General features: G+C 42.6%; 1 protein-coding gene across 1 annotated transcript in view; it reads left to right on the top strand.

Moving 5' to 3' along the window:
* Positions 1-17,283, top strand: part of prickle1b (prickle homolog 1b) — a 29,626-nt gene extending 12,343 nt beyond the window's left edge. Inside the window, exons 2-8 of the mRNA XM_028570428.1 lie at positions 7,957-8,154; positions 8,985-9,098; positions 11,187-11,324; positions 13,614-13,817; positions 13,920-14,106; positions 14,271-15,275; positions 15,376-17,283. Of these exons, the coding sequence (XP_028426229.1) occupies positions 7,969-8,154; positions 8,985-9,098; positions 11,187-11,324; positions 13,614-13,817; positions 13,920-14,106; positions 14,271-15,275; positions 15,376-16,319 (2,778 nt within the window). The 5' untranslated portion in view covers positions 7,957-7,968 and the 3' untranslated portion in view covers positions 16,320-17,283. The remainder of the gene's footprint in view (positions 1-7,956; positions 8,155-8,984; positions 9,099-11,186; positions 11,325-13,613; positions 13,818-13,919; positions 14,107-14,270; positions 15,276-15,375) is intronic.
* Positions 17,284-17,407: the final 124 nt, after the last annotated feature.

The raw sequence follows: 17,407 nt of genomic DNA on the forward strand, positions 1-17,407 counted from the left end.
GTGCACTGTTACCCAGTTTGCACAATTCAATGGCTCTCTTCCTTCTCTATGATGGCAGGCTTTTCTCCCTGCCTTCGAGTGTGGCTGTTAAGAGCTATAAACATTGTTGCCTTTAGACTTGGTGGGACGAATTATATGACATAGTTTCTAGTTTCAAGCATACGCTAGCCTTTTCAAGGTGGTGAGGCAGGGATTTATATCTGCACCATGACCTCCACACCTTTACATTTAACAGAATTATATGTGCAAGACATTTAAAGCCTGTTGGTTTTATTGCCGTGCAGCAATCTTGTGTATTTCATCTTGTATTTGCACTTTATGCTACTTCAACATCAGTATTGGTCTCTGTATACTATTGATGATCAACTGTCCTGCAACAAGTTGAGACACATCACTGTCCTTGTTGATTTCTGTGTTGAACAGAGGGATGTCACCCCTGATATTTGCATTCTAAGAGATCAGTTAAACATCTTGTTGCCTCCTGGGGGTGAAACACAATAGTGGTAGTAGTTTCCAGGTGTGAATGACTGTTATAAATGAAAATGCAGAAAAGAGCCTGTCTGCTTCCCACAATAAAGGTCAAGAAAAGGCCACATTACCAGTTGAATTCTGTTCCAATAGATAGAGGAAATGTGAAGCCAGATTGAGTGAGTAAGCGTGCTGGGTATGTGTGTAAGAGTGTGTAGTCTTGACTTGGTCTTGGATTTCAAGTATAGAAAAGGCCAATAGATCTTGTCTGAATCCAAAGCTTTTGCCAAGGAAAGAAAACTCTGCTCAGAATGGCCTTTGAGAGACTTGATCAAAAGGTTTCTGCCCAAATTACTTCTGACTTTACTGGGCTTGGAATAGACTGATATCTTTGGCCGATAATGGCTTTTTAAATAATACTGGCTATCAGCCAAAGGTTCTTCTATGAAATCAAATTCATTTTTATTTGACGTCATTATGTTTCCCTGTCCTAGAATGGTTGTGGATGGATTTATCGGTCTTAAATAGCTGCATGTGAAACATGAAGCTGCTAGTCCAGTGATATCATTTTGAATAACACAGAGCACTTGCCATTTTCCGACATTAAAAAGGTCACATTTCAAGCAGTTGTAGCTATTGGTGAAACTGTCCATTAGTGCACATTCACTATGTCTGCATTGTACGTTTGGATTTGTAAGCGCTTGGGTCAAAGGTCATTGCATAAACCCTCCATTTGTTAGTTCCTTCTCATCACCCTCAGACATGTGAATGAGACCAGAGTATCATCAGTTCAGGACATGTCCACTGGCTTTGCAGAGTGCTGATACATGACGTCTTTTCCTTGTAATGACCTTATAAGACCCATTAAAACCCCCAGTTTATATTGCGAAGGGAGGGACAGAAGACAGAGGTCTGCACTTAAATGGTTATCCTACAAATTTAAAAGCCAATGAATTCAAAAATAAAGAAATCCTTTTTCCATTAAGTTCCTTGGCTGTAAAAGATAAACAAACTGACACCTTCAACACTAACAATAAGACTCCATTTTAAAGAACTTGAGATACTCTCTGCACTGTCGCACCCTGTCCTCTGCTCAGAGAGGAAGCAGAGCAGACGGAAGGGTCAACTGTCCTCTTGTCTTTTTTGAAGGACCATGAATCCTTGGCCACAAGCCCAGGCCCAGTCTGAAGGGGTTGATATCTGCCTATTGTGTGGGATAAAGCCACTCATCCACTGACCTGTCCTCTATTCACGGCAGAGCATTCTTAACCCACTCATTGTGTCTCTTTTCGTTATCTGAATTAAGTACTGGTCTGTCACAAAAATAGAGCTTTTTCCTCTCTACTCGTCTGCCTGAACATATGATTTTGAGAGCTTTTCGCAATGCATATCCAGATAAATATCTCAGGAAACTCAAGGCACATCTTTCAGGGGGTTAAACACAAAGTGACTTTCGCAGAGTGGCGCCAAGGCCCCTGGAAAACTTGAGAGCTTTTCTCAAAGGTTCACCCTCTGACTAGACTGCCAAGCTCCTCTCTCCTCTCACTCAATTTCAAATATGTGTTGGCATGCCAGGAAAGACGGCTGTGTTGTCGAAACACATAGACAATATCAACTCTATGCACACAGAGAATCTCATGCTCTATCTCGACCCTCTAAGCTAGTTAGCTAACGAAGCCATTTCTCATTTGTAACAGGTATTTTGGCATGTGACAAACAGCGCTGTTGCCCTCTCTGCAAGTCACTTTGTGGGGTTGTCAGGGGAGAGGGTGTCTTTGTCTGCTGGACAATTGAGCAAACTCATTTGTCATTTTAGGCCCTTTAAATGAAGCCGTTGCTGCTTTTCAGCCTTTCACAATGACCGATGATACAGAGCTTGTCCAAATAAATGAAAACAAACTTCCCCAGGCCTATCAAGTTTGTATTTTGTCCTCTTGTTTTGTATGCAGATTGTTTTTCTGCGCTGGTTTTCTGCAACTTTTCACATCTTTTAATTAATTATGCAGTGTCATATCTCCTTTTAGAACAAAACTCTTCACTTCTAGTTCTGCCCGATTGTCAGGCGTTTCCTGACGTGAAGTGCTCTTTAACAAAAACGCCATTGTGATTGGCTGAAGTGAGAGATGAGGACAGGGTACCCCTCTCCTCTCACACATTCTGATCTCCAAAATAGGAAGGGGCTGACAGGGTGAGCAGACAGATCTCCGGCGTGAGAATTTCCTGAGGTGGATGAGGCTGATTTGGGAGGAAGCAACAGTCAATATTTAACCAGGAAAACTTCAAGAAAACAATAGGAGTTTCATTTTTTGGGGAAAAAATCATTAGCTCCTTTCAAATGATTCAACACCTCTAAATCAGGGTGAGCAGTTTGTCATGCTGTAAATATATTGGCAAACAAAGACGTTTTGCCTGAGCTTTGCGATGTTAGCAATTTTCAAAAGCAAAGGCTTCATTTTCATTAAATAGCGTTTATAATCAAACCCTTTACATACTCTGATTTAGCTCAGTCGACGAGTTTCGTTAATGGAGCAGCTGGCCCAACAACCACTTTATGATTAACCACTACATGATCTAATCAGCAGCTGAGTAGAAATAAATGTGACATTATTAGAGCAAATGACATGAGCTGCATCAGACTGCATGACCCCAGGAGCCATTTAATGACAGAGAGAGCGGGAGTGGGCAGTCACTTGCGTTATAAATAGACATTTTTGTGATGGAGGAAAGTAACGAGCAGTGATATTAGTGATCGTGATGCCAATAACCACAGATATTACAAAATAAAATCCATTGCATTTGAAGGATTTATCTTTTACACTATTATGCCTCCCTCAAAAGGAAGGAGTTTGAAATTGACTGTGGGATTATTTACGCTTCACTACTTTCTTATAAGGCAGTGTCTGGCTAGTAGAACAAACATTTTTTCGAAAGAATAAGACAGACTGAAAGAAAGACAAAGAGAAAGAGTGTGTCCGAAGAGTGGACTTGTCATCTGGCTCTTAGGAAGGGCAGGGGGGGAGGGCTTATGTCACTCTGGTGGAGGAAGGGGGTCTAGGGATAGATGGGGTGTTGACTCTGAAGTGTTTGTGTGTGTGTGTGTGTGTGTGTGTGTGTGTGTGTGTGTGTGTGTGTGTGTGTGTGTGTGTGTGTGTGTGTGTGTGTGTGTGTGTGTGTGTGTGTGTTGAAGTGCAATGGCAGGCGATTTTGCTCTGGAGGGGAGGAATGAGGGGAGGGGCCTACAAGACTTGGCTGCCCCAAGAGCAGACACACACACATACACACACACACACACACACAGACACACAAATCCACTCACTCCCACACACTCACAGGGATCAGAGACACTCCAGATAGAGACGTCACCTCTCTGCCCTCTTCTTTTGCTCTTTGGACCTCGGAATTTTGGATCTCTTAATGAGCTGCTGCCCATCTGCAAAGTGAGTGAGAGTTGCATCTCTTCAGATTTCCCCCTTACAGCTGACGTTGACTTTCATAAAGCCTGAGCCATTGGGGGAATACTTCCTGGCTGAGTGGGATCTGGATCTGATTAGAGCGTGGATCCGTTAAGCTTGATGCTGCAGACATGTAGCCAGAGCTGGAGCAACTGTGAGACCAGGGGGATTGTGGAAGTGAATGAAAGCTTTATGCGAAGATGGAAAGAGAGATGCTTTCCCGGGAGGTAAGAGGAAAATAGATGAGCTGAAACTTGCAAGTGCAGAAGGATTTTGTTGAATAAAGAGCACTTTTGCAGCTCTGCTGTGGAAAATGCTTGCACCTAAGTTCCACCATTACTTAGTTTTGTTGATGAGGAGGCATGCATTGGATTGTGGGAGATTTCTTCGGTTTAAAGCAACGCCACAAGTGTTGAAAGCTAAAGCTTAGCACAATAATAAAGTGCTGTGTGTGTGTGTGAGAGGTGATTCTGCATATGTGTATCGCTCTATCTGTGATATAGCGCTTGGGTGAAAGTACAGTGTGTAGACAGTCCTTTTGTGTCTGTGCAGGTGGTCTCACTCCAGCTGTGTTAAGTCTCCTGTGCAACCCTTGACACCCATTTGGCCTTAAAATAACACTACTCACCAGTCAAAGAGCGATGACCTCGGCCTTTGAACCACACAATTTAATGGTTTTCCTAAAGTAAATCCCATGACGTTTAGAAAAATAGACTTTTTTTTCACTGTTTAGTTTAAGCAAGTGCTCAACAACTTCAAATCTGTCATTTGAATTGACTTCAGGTAACTTCTGCTCTGACTAAGCTACCAGTTTGATATTTTGTATATATCTCATCACTGAAAGAATATGAAACACTTTGGCACTTTGACAAAAGTCAAACTTCTCAGTAAATTAGGATGTATTCCTTTAGTTCGCCAAGGGTTGTGTTCATTTGAAAGAAAGCCGTCTTTGACTAACTAATTCCTCGGTGAAGGAGAGCCCCTTTTAAAAGTGTCAGTTAACCGTTAGCCAGCTACATCTGGCCTATGTTTGCACAGACCCAATGTTGTGACTCTTTAAATGCCTTTTTCAAAGAGTTTCCCTTTTTAACCCCCTTAACCTCCTCCTGTCACGTCTCCACCGTGGCCCGGGTCTGGAGGAGGACTGGTTGGACATTTTGTTTTTGTTTTTCGACAAAGACAGCCATTGTGTTATTGCCAATGGGTGGCATGGTGTAATGTGAGTTGCTGTGTATGTTGGCTCAGGAATCCACAGTCACCTTTTCCCCCGTAAATTGTGGGATGAGAAGCAGGATAACTGAAGAGCACAGGAGGACAGATGGAATTTTTAAGCCTGGCGATACCAAAATACCTATTTAGAGCTGAAATGATCAGTGGTTTTAGCTTCTCAAAAGGGAGGATTATTTATGATTTATATATATATAATAGTAAACTGAATATCTTTGTTTTTGGACGACATGTCACCTTGGGCTCTTTCTGACATTAGTTTTGGACAAATCGATAATAACAAATAATCGAATACCAAACGTTTCAATAAACAATTCACAAATTTAGAAAAAAGAATAAAAAGATCATTAACTTTTTTCTTCATGCATAATTAAGGAGCTGTTTTGACGTTCTTGGGCACATTCCTTTTCAAACATGTTAAATGGGATCGTGCTAATGTGAACACAATACAATCCCTCTGGTCATAGCCAGTGTTTACGACGCTGGTATTGTTTAAGTCTGGGTGTCCCTCTGGTTTTGGGTGTCACAACCCTTGCAACAGCCCACGTGTGTCCATTAACAAATGTCATTGCTACATTTTTGCTGTAAACCAAACTTGCACCCATGTTGTCACCAAAAAAGTATTATGTAAGTATATAGTATTTATGGCCCTTTATTCCAAGCTAATTCACTTAATCTCAGAACTTTCTGGTCTGAACTAAATTAGGCGAGATAAAGCGGAACAGGTCAAGAAAGGCTTCTGGGTGATAACATTATCTATCCTACCATAAAACCTGATAGATTAGTCACTAAAGAACAAAGCAACAGTTAAATACCCCTTTGTTCTGTGATAAGAGCTTTGGTTTAACTTGTAACAGCATTTCTAATCTGTAAATTTAGAGTTTTGAGGCCCGGGGCTTCATTCAACTGTATGCTAATTGAGGGAATGCTAATATTTCCACAGTCTTGTTACTTTTGACTACACGGTGAGGTGTTGGAGGCCTTGAGGCTGAGCTGAGTAGACAGAGGTGACATTTCTATGGGGATGGGGCTGCACAACAACAGAGTTTGGATTGTGAGTTCAGTTGCAGCTGACCTGTGACCTTTGTAGAGGGGGGGTGTGTGCAAACAAGATAATCATTCTTTAGCGGATCAATATATTATCAAACATTTTTAAAGAAAAAAAAGGAATGGTACAGTGAACTTTGACACCAATTTATGACGATAAGAGGTTGATAAACAGGGCACAACATTTGTTATGTTTACCATAATTTTGCCTAATTCCACTTTGAATGTGCGATTTGGGCTAAAAGTGTAATGGTTATTGCTCTATTTATATATTGAAAAAATCAAGCCTAATACTGTATTCTGCCACCCTCCACACTCAAATAATTTTCACACAGTCCCTAAGTATCACCTAGCACAAGCATTGGTCTGAATAAAATGAACTGCTCTACAGTCAAAGTTAACAGGCATTTCGTTTGGTCAATAGAAGCCATCAAGCCTCTAATGTCCCTTATAGTGCTGCTGTTGTGTAGAAAATCAAACCTACATTAAAGTTTTAAAGTGCCTGTGTGAAGTGTCTGTGAACTGTTTACCCAAACAAGTTCTACTCAGGTCCATATTTGCATGTCAAAGAGGCAGAGCAGGGCGAATCACAAGTGGCTTTTTCGACGCTTTGAGACCAAAGTGCTGTTATCAGGCTGAGGGGGGGTCTGAAGAACATGGCTGCTGAGATAAGAGGGCTACTGCTGAAGGCGGGAGACACAACGACGAGACTGATTAATCCCTATTCATGTCCCTATTCAGTCCAACTGTTACCATCTTGTAAAGAGGAAGAAAAAAAGCTGCTGAAAGTGGATTCATGCTGCAGCAGTCTGAGTGGACACATGCAGATAGTTCTGAAGGTGGATCATTTGTCTTTTGGGAGATTTGTATCAGATTTGTTGCCTCTACATTTGTTGTTGTTTTTAGACACAGACATAGTTGTAAATCACCGCCCCAGCAACACATTAGGCTTTTTACACGTGTTTCATAACCATCAGTACTTTGTAGCACAGTGGATAAGAGCAACAGATGTTTGGTGGTAGAACAGTGGAAATTCCTGTTGCATCATGTTATGTTTAAGCATTATGATCCTAGAATCCATCCACTTATTCACTGACCCCCGGCAAATAAATGCACGGAATTACCCCGATAAAGAAAATATGATTTAAATGCAAATACATTCTGTACCTAAAAATGCTGCTGTTTTATTTCCACGTGCCTTTACAGTGAGGCTGTGTGTTTGGTTGTTGAATAAGTGCAGCATACTGGAAAAAGCCTGCAATGATTTTCCATTATATATCATCCTAAGTTTGTCTTAAGTTCCCTTTGAAGGTGGACAAGTAGTAGCCTATTTTGGGCACTTTATCAAGCATGATTCTGTAATGGATAAACAAAAGGAAGTATGGCTACACTAATGGGATGGAAAATAACACAGTTATTCTTGAGTGTGACTCAAGAGGTTGAAATGTGAAAGGATGGTGTGATCAACTCTGTCCTTTCTTCTCTGCTCTTCTCAGTACAATGTTAAACTCTAAAAACATTGCTGAAAAAAATAAAATTATCTTGTGGAGAAACAGAGATTAAAACTAATTGACTGATTGCAGGCATATACAAAATACAGAGGAATTTACAATAAGTGCAAAATGTCCTAGATCAGCAGTATCCCAGCCAATCAGTGACAAGAAGTGGCATGGTAAAAGCCAGGGCTTTGGGTATAATACAGAGGATAGAAAAAGAAGTAAAAAAAAAAAAATCCTCCTAAATCCTCTCTTTTTATCCATAGCGCCCGTGTGTGATGAACTTGGAGCGCAGCGAAAGAGGGGAGCGCCCTTCTCCCCGCGGCCCGGAGATGGAGCCTCATACTGGGGGAAAGATGGGGAAGATATCTGTGGGCTTCCAGAGGAGCTCCACCTCAGATGATGACTCTGGATGTGCGTTGGAGGAGTATGCGTGGGTGCCACCGGGACTCAGGCCTGAGCAGGTAGGACCCTGTTGTATTTTTTCTCCAAAGTTACTTAATTGGACACCCACTCACTATCCTAGTATACTCTATCCATTTGTATGGAGTAGAAAAGTCAAATTTGAGGTTGTGGAGACACCACAAATATAAATCATACCACCAAAACCATGTATTCGAAAGTGGAGTTTTCCTTCAGAGAATGAGAGGATAAACCTGTATGCAAACAGCATGGGAGTTTAGTTCAAATAAGGTTATGTGTGCAGACATTCTGTTCTCTATGCCATACTGGCAGATTAGTAGTGCTGCATGCGGAAGCCTAACATCTGTCTCTGGATGTTTTTCACATTCATTTGTGTGTATTCAAGATAGACATGTTAAGCACGTCTCAGTCAGAAACTGTTTCCAATATATTCCCCTTTTTTTTTTTTTTTTTTTTTGGAAATGCACACCAGCAAACACCATTTTGTTAATGTTTCCTTTCCCTTGTCAGCGGGAATTATCCTAGGCAAACTTTAACATTTCCAGTCCCTAGCTGTCTCTCGTGCATGGAAAGATTTCACAGTCAGACGCCTGTGACTGGATTGAGATTGACATGCTTACCCCACAGCGTCACAGACTAAGGACACACATAGCAGCAGTCGTTCTCCACTGATATCCAGATGCCCTCTCTTCAAGCATACTGATAACACTGCTGGCCCTCCTCGCTGCAACATGTCTCACTCATCTATGCGGTCTAACGGAAAGAAAATGATATGAGAGTCTTGAGACAAGTGCTCAAAAGCTACCAATCGACTGACAAGATGTCAATTCTTTGTGTCTTCTAAAGTTCATTCATCCATCTTCATCCGCAGGTCCAGATGTATTTCTCCTGTCTGCCAGAGGAAAAAGTGCCGTACGTCAACAGCCCCGGAGAGAAGCTCAGGATCCGACAGCTCCTCTACCAGCTGCCGCCGCATGACAACGAGGTAGAGATCATGAGAGAGAGAGAGAGAGAGAGAGAGAGAGAGAGAGTGTGATCCAACAGACATTGATGGGAGGAAGAAGTCAAGTTAATTTTATGATCTAGAACGAAGCTAAATTCATGGCTGAGTATCATGCCTTAATACATGTTTTGGTATGGTCCAAAGTCTTGTAGCACACCCCTCAAATGCCTTTGTCACTTCAACTTAAACTGAATTATTTGTTGTTTTCATTGGGTTACAGTTCAACTGTTATTTCAGGTGCTTTCATGTCTCCTCTTTAAATGACAGCTGCTTTCATTTCTTATTCTTCAGCTGACTCTTCGACTGCATACAAACTGACAATTAAATAGCTTACAGTATAAACGTGAAACTAGAAAAGGCTACGTTTTCTGAAGTATATTTTGAATGTTTCTGTGCTTGCTGCTGACATTTTGCAGAAACTTTGAAAACAGTAGAAATACTGATAATAAATTGCAAAGTGGCAATCTAAATAATGAAATCATCTACTGAAGTAAGTATTAAAATGATAAAGAAGTTAAAAGTTTCAGTTTGAGTGCAAACACTTAATGAAGTTTAAGTATCAGTTGAACTGAAAGCACTCAAAGGTGTTAAAATGTCAGTCGAAATGAAGGTGATAAATAAAGCTGGAAGTGTCAGTTGAAGTGGAAAGAAGAGAGTGACCATTCAAGTGTAAACACTGACAGACAGCTTCATTTAAAGTGTTGGTGGAAGTCTAAGCACTGACAGGAGTTGGGGGTGAATTTTGTATCAGGAGTGGAAGCTCTGGGAATCCATTTTTAAAGGCTTTCACTAATTACACTTCAACTGATTTCACCTGCTTTTGGCTCTTACAATTCAACGGGCAGTTGAACTGCCACGCCCATGAAACATCTCACATGCAAAAAAAGATAACATTTAGGGACATTTTAATTTCTTTATAGTCTTTGCAATCGAGCGCACTCACTTACACTTCTGATTTATTATTTATATATATTTTTAGAAATGTGATTATTGTTTTCAGGCAAAGTTCTTTTATAGCTGCTTGTATTTAAACAACATTGAAGAAGTTTGGATTTTTTGTGAACTTAAAAACATGTCCTCATACTAAGGTTAACAAAAAAAGTATCATTTTGGTATCAAATTGGCAATAAGAAATTTCAACCTCTACCCAGCCCAAACTAAACTATAAAGCCAGCAGCTGAGTAAAGCCTTAACAATCTTATTAGCCTTTTCTTGTTAAACTAAAGCAATGGCCACATCCCCTCTTGTGACAGTAAAGCACATGCCAGCCTCGTTCTGTACAATAGCTTTATGGTGTGTAAACCAGCACTCCTTTCACATCTGTATTAAAAGAGTTTACATTAGGAGATATGGTGGCAGGGTTATCGCCAGAGAGGAGGGACGGGACCGGGGGGGAGGGGACTGTCTGATGGCGGTGGTCTCTGTATACACAACAGTATTAACATACAAAATAGCAACACTCAACACACAAACACACCCAGACACACACACACACACACACACACACGCACGCACGCACGCACAAACACACAGTGTTTGACTCTGTTGTTTTATGGTGTTTGTCGGCAGACTTGGTGGTTGAGGGAGCAAACTGCCGGATTCCTTGTGTAACTTTGGTTCGAAGGGATGAGCACTCAGTTTGTGTTGTGTGTGCAAAAAGGAGAGACAGTGTGGGTGTGTGTGTGTGTGTGTGTGTGTGTGTGTGTGTGTGTGCGTGTGTGTGTGCGTGTGTGAGAGAGCTCACACGCCAGCATCTTTTACTGTTGTAAAGAGAACAACCGAGCTGGTTGTTAGGACAGACTTGTTCTTTTATCTGGGCCTTCATCACCATCTCTTAACACAGAGGAAAGGTTTGTGTATTACTCACGCCATCCTTTCAACACAGCTTTGAGGGGAATTAGCTTCAATTAAACCCTTTTTTTACAGCCATATATGGCTATATATATACTCCCCCAAAGATGCAAGCAAAGATTAAAGCTGAATCATCCGCAATAATCGGTGGGAGTGCTTAATCGACTTCTCTGTGCTTTTACTTTGTCAACTCCACTTATCTCTCTCTTTCTTTACCAGGTGCGTTACTGCCACTCTCTGACGGAGGAGGAAAAGAGGGAGATCCAGATGTTCAGTGCCCAGAGGAAGAGGGAGGCACTGGGGAGAGGAACACCCAAGATCCTGCCCCGAGCTCTGCACCATACCCGCTGTGAAAATGTAGGTGCTACATGTGGATACCCATGAGCACACACACACACACACACACACACACACACACACACACACACACACACACGTAGACTACTTGCGTCATTTAGTGCTCATGAAGCCATAAGGTAAGCTTGCAGTTTTGAGGAAACCAACTTGTGGGTCTTAAAGTTATTTATATCACAAGCAGCCATCCCAACGCATTGCTGCCCGATGCACAATCCTGATTGGCTAATGTAATGGTTTTAATTACGGACATAAAACTCCTTATTAGTGCGAGAGGGGAAGCGGGGAAATTGGGAGGCTCACGCTCAAGCCGAGCGGAGAAGCAAGTTCCTCACGTGGAATTTGGCAAATTTCCTGCCGCCCATCTATATCTCAGCATGACAGACTGCAAAAACATTTACAGGTTAAGTAAGTAATTCTTGAATAGAATCTTTAAAACCCTACTTTTTCCAAAGAAGTCACAGTATGTGGCACATTATTCCACATCTACTGGTATAATTACATGCAGCTGAGCTCAGTTTTAAGACTTTTTCTGCAAAGGAGTGGGCAAGTTTCTGCATCTGTGTCTGAGAACTCTTGAACAATGTGGATTTACTTAAGTTGTAGATGTATCCATCGGTAAAACAAGTATACAAGCATGTACTGTCAAAGCAAAGTAGCCTTTTTAACCTTTGCGTGGAAGGTCCAAGGTTTTCAGAAATGCAAGCTATTTTTCCATCAGCTTGCTGAAGGGAACCTTGACTTTCAGGAAAAGAGAGACATATATCTCGAGACACGCTAGTTGAAGTCATAGCAAGCTATGAACAAACACAACACTGTAAGCAATGCTGAAACCTGACCTCTGTTTCCTACTTTTGATTTGGTGATTTAAACATAACATCCAGTGCCTTTCAAGCTGTCCTTTCGATGCATCAAATAAAATATTAGCGTAATGTGGTTTCCGGGGAATTGAGCCCTGACCAATGAGTAAACCACATCCTCTGCCAGGCATCCAGGAAGAGCAGGCGACCCATGTTAATTCCCCCGGACAGGCAGATGAAGTCTGTCATAACTCAAACACAGATGCTCCCACTGACATGCAAGGTCACACACACACACACACACACACACACACACACACACACACACACACACACACACACACACACACACACAAACACACACACAGAAATGAAACAGGAACACCAACAGAAACATATTCTTAGACATACTGAACATTTATGCGTATCCATATATGCTCTGCAAACACACAACCACCCTCTGACTCATCCTATAAGGACATTCATACACACCATTTTCCTGGTGGGGACACACAACACCCCCCGTATCCAAGGCCCCTGTCTCTCCACCCTGGTAATAATGGTTAACAGCTGGCCATGCTATGCCATAGCTGCCTATGGGTGTCTCATAGCTGGGTTATATAAAGACTCGTGATTGCACGTTCAGACACGCTCTTACAATCTCTGTGGAGTCATACGATCTTTTGACTTAGAACCAAGGCCAGTGTATTCTGTTTTAAGCTTATGGGACAAAAATGCTGTCCAATTCCTCAGCAACACCCAATTGATGACTTGTATTGTGAAGTGAAACAGCCACCCATTGAAACAAGGTAAATTAGTCATTTGAGTGTGTCCTACAACCTTTGCTGGTAAAGTAGTTATGCTAGGAGGCTATCAGGGTTTTTGAGATGCATTGCTACCAAGTCAACCCATTCCCTTTTAAAATGTAGCATCTGTCCGCATGTTAACACAAAGAGTTCTACTCGGGAAGACACTAGGTGGGGTTGTCACGGGTGCAGTCAATCATTTTTTTAAAGATTAAATTGCACTATCCATGTTATCAGCTGTTGCTGTATTTGTGCTATGATTGTCATCATTGTAGGAGTGACTGATTTGTTTTGAATGGATTATATTCCTTTTGGCACTTGCGGTATGATCACCTGTTGTTTGGCTTTCTTTGTTTCAGCATAGAAACATCAGCAGATATGTAATATATTTTGAATAGCTTCCATAATCCCTTTTGTTTACCTTGCATTCCTTATGTGTCATAGGCATTGACTGTTCCACACATTTCAAAATGTCATTCCTGTATGTGATCGTCTCCGTTTATCCCCACAGTTTTATTCTCAAGGTAGCATACTTATCACCAGATTTATTATTAATGCATATTAAGTGAGGTCAAAGGCTCAATGATAAACCCCTACGCATTGTAAGCCAATCTGAAAAACTGCATCAACAAGATGCCTGAAATATAAATCTCATGGATCATTTGTTGTTTGTGTTTGATTGTTAGTGTGGCGGAGGCATCAATGGAGGGGAGATGGCAATTTTTGCCTCCAGAGCAGGACCGGGCCCCTGCTGGCACCCAGCGTGCTTTGTGTGCGCCACATGTCAAGAGCTGCTGGTGGATCTGATATATTTCTACCAAAATGGCAAGATTCTCTGTGGACGACACCATGCTGAGCTTATAAAACCACGTTGCTCTTCTTGTGACGAGGTAAGACGCAGTAATAGTAGCCCTACCCACTTAATTTTTTACAGTGAACCATGGCAGTGTCAGTTCCAAGTCTACAAAACTAACAAGTGTGTTTCCTTTTAGATCATCTTTGCCGATGAGTGCACTGAAGCAGAGGGTCGTCACTGGCACATGAAGCACTTTGCCTGTTTTGAGTGTGGGACGATGCTAGGGGGTCAGCGCTACATCATGAAAGATGGCCGGCCCTACTGTACTGGCTGCTTTGAGTCATTGTATGCAGAGTACTGTGAGGCCTGTGGTGAAAACATTGGTAAGTTATATTTGTGAGGTGCTATCTTATTGGTTTGTTTTTTGGGATTAGAAGAATTAGAACAATGTTGAACACCCAATCCTGCTGTTTTTCTTTGACTTCTTGTGTGGAAGTACTAAAACTAATCTTATGCTGATTTTTTTCTTCATCCTATGATCCTTTAGGTGTTGACCATGCCCAAATGACCTATGAAGGTGTACACTGGCATGCCTCAGACCAGTGCTTCTGTTGTGCCCAGTGCAAGACATCCTTGCTGGGCTGTCCCTTCCTGCCGAAGCAGGGTCGCATTTATTGCTCAAAGGCCTGCAGTCAGGGAGAAGATATTCATGCCTCCGACTCGTCTGATTCGGCCTTCCAGTCTGCCCGCTCACGTGAATCACGGCGCAGTGTGCGCATGGGGAAGAGCAGCAAGCCTGCCGAACAGTGGAGACAGTCACAGCTGTTTAACCCCCCAGCTGCCGTCCCCTCGTTTGAGTACAAGTTTGGAGATGGAGAGGGTGAAGGAGATGGAGATGCAGATTCCAACATAGGTATTGTAGGGCGCAAGCTGGCCCGTCTCGGCCTGGAAGAAGAGAGGTTCTGGAGGGAGCGGGAGGAGCAGGATGCTGGTGGAGAGGAGGATCCAGAGGAGTGGGCCCAGCATGAGGACTATATGACTCAGCTCCTTCTCAAGTTTGGTGACCGCGGGATGTTACACCAACTTCAGCAGCCATCCCTGAAATCTCCCAGCCCCAGCAGTGACAGAAACAGGCTAATAAGTGTCTCTGACCCCTGGCTTAAGCCTGATACTACATCTTTGGGGGTTACCGCCTCCTCTCCCACCCCCACCAGTCCCACCCAGAGCCAGACTTCCAATCAATCCAGAGCCAACAGTCTTAGCCCTGGACTGATGAGCAAGAAGCACCTGCCTGAAATGTACTGGGCCCAGTCCCAGGATGGGTTGGGAGACTCAGCCTATGGGAGTCATCCAGGTCCTGCCAGTGCCAGAAAGATCCAAGAGCTGGAGTTGGACCAGGATCAGGACCAATCTGGGACAGGAAGACAGGCATTCTGGCCAGACACCAGGCAGTGGTATGAAGACTCCCTTGAGTGCATCGCTGATGAGCTGAGGAAAGCCGATCAGGGCGCTGGAGACTCCATGGACTCCCTGGCGCTCTCAAACATCACTGGTAAGGAGACTACTGCTTGCATGTGTTCAGTTGAAAAATGTGCTTTCATTTTAAGTCAAACAGCTGTTCAAAACGTGTCTCTTCTGCTTGCTCCTTGTAGGTGCATCAGTGGATGGAGATGGCAGAGATAGACCTATAGTCTACAACCTTGCCATGCAGGATCCCACGGTGGCAGATGACTGCGAGAACATGAGCAACATGGGAACCTTTAATTCCTCTCATCTGCACCACAGTGCCAACTCTCTCAACCTTAACATGGAGAAGGGAGACGTGGAGGAGATAGCATTGGCAATGAGGGGAGGCACACCAGGAGGACTTCTCTCATTGTCCCCGCATTCGGAGGGCCTCCCTCCCTCATTTGTCCATGCCCCAGCTCTGAGGAGGAGCAAGTCCCAGTCCAGGCCTCCTCAGATGGTAAAGTTCTCAGAAGACACCGTGGACAATGGATATAATGATGGGTTTGATGTCAATATTAGAAAGCATCCCATGAGTGAGAAGCCACAGCGGAGGGCCTACTGCACAGATGAGATGAGCCGAGAAAGAAGCCGCCCACTGAGCCACCACGGGCGCAGGCAGCACCACCACCGGCACAACAGGAGCCGCAGAACCCGCTCAGACAACAACCTTCACATGGTGCCTTTGGAGAAAGCACAGAGGCCGTATGAGCCCCAGCAGCAGGGTCTGGTAAACCCTCCTTGTGGTGCAATGCTCCTACAGCATCCTGCACACAGGCTGCCCCTGGCCTTCTCCCAAACCCGATCTGACTATATGCTTCAGGGCTCAGCTCAAGGAGACCCACGACTTGAGCATTTCATGGGTCTCTACAGAGATGAGGATGACTGTTGCTCTACTTGCTCTTCCTCATCATCGGACTCTGAGGAGGAGGGCTATTTCCTGGGCCAGCCAATCCCTCAGCCTCGAGCAGCTGGGCGCTACTACGCTGAGGACTACCCTACAAGGGTTACAGCCCTCCCTTCCCAGAGCCACGGCTCACAGACTGGTCGCAGAAAGAGCCACCGCTCCAAAAATTGTATCATCTCTTAACAGCTCGGAGTGCATTTACATCATAACCTGCACTACACCAAGCAATAAAGTCAGATTTTCTGATCATATGATGTTTTTTGCGGATCAAATCTGGATTTAGGCAGTTTAAAGCAACCCATTATGCCCTAACAGAAGGTGCATTGCCAAATGTCAAGATGCATATCATATTTAGGTCCAAATCTACTGAAAGAAGAGATCAATATAAAACTGCTAAGATAGATCTGTGTAACATTTAGTCAGAAATTTTTTTTTTGTGTATGTGCAAACTTGTCCTATATACTGGGTCTTTTTAGCACTAACATGATGCATGTACTGGTGAATTTGGAAGCCTTTCTTTAGAGAGAGCAGACCATAATTATGCAGAGTTGGCAGAGTGGAAACATTAAACCTTTTCTTTTATTTCCGCATTTGCCAATATGTTTTTTTTAAATGTTTAATGTTCAGTTAAAGTTTTGCAGCAATATCTTTGTGTGCATTAAAATGGCAATACATTGTACACAGAGGTTGATAAAGTAGAAAATAGAAATCAAACAAATAATTATTTAATGCATAATAGTACAAAATGATAATGTATATACTAAGTTAAGATTTTAATACTGGTATTTTTATATCCGTGGTTTAAAGATGTTTCTTTTGAAGTGTATGATATATTAAAAAAAAGGTTGTAATGGTAAACAAACAGACCTCATTAATATTTTATGAGAAACAACAAAGAAGGTGCCACTTCACAAACTGTGTTCTTCACAGTAAAGTGCCATGTTACACATGTAACAATGTCTATTATAACATATATTCCACAATGCTCACTATTGGTGTACAGAATATTAAAAGAATGGCAGTTACACCTGCATTTTCCATTTTCAGCTGAACTGTTCACTACCCCTTGCTCTAACATAACCAGAAAAAAATGCTTTGTGATGTAAAGACACTTGTAATAAATACTTTTTCTCCTCTTAAAGCTTCAGATATGCTTTCTTTTTTTTTTTTTTCAATTACATTTTGTAACCCTCAGATTGTAGTGGTGTTTTTAACCCTGAGGTGCACCAAAGAGGTTATAGGATTTTGTAGCGTGGTATGGAACTGGATAC

The sequence above is a fragment of the Perca flavescens genome, chromosome 23 (genome assembly GCF_004354835.1).
Source record: "Perca flavescens isolate YP-PL-M2 chromosome 23, PFLA_1.0, whole genome shotgun sequence".
Classification (NCBI taxonomy): domain Eukaryota; kingdom Metazoa; phylum Chordata; class Actinopteri; order Perciformes; family Percidae; genus Perca; species Perca flavescens.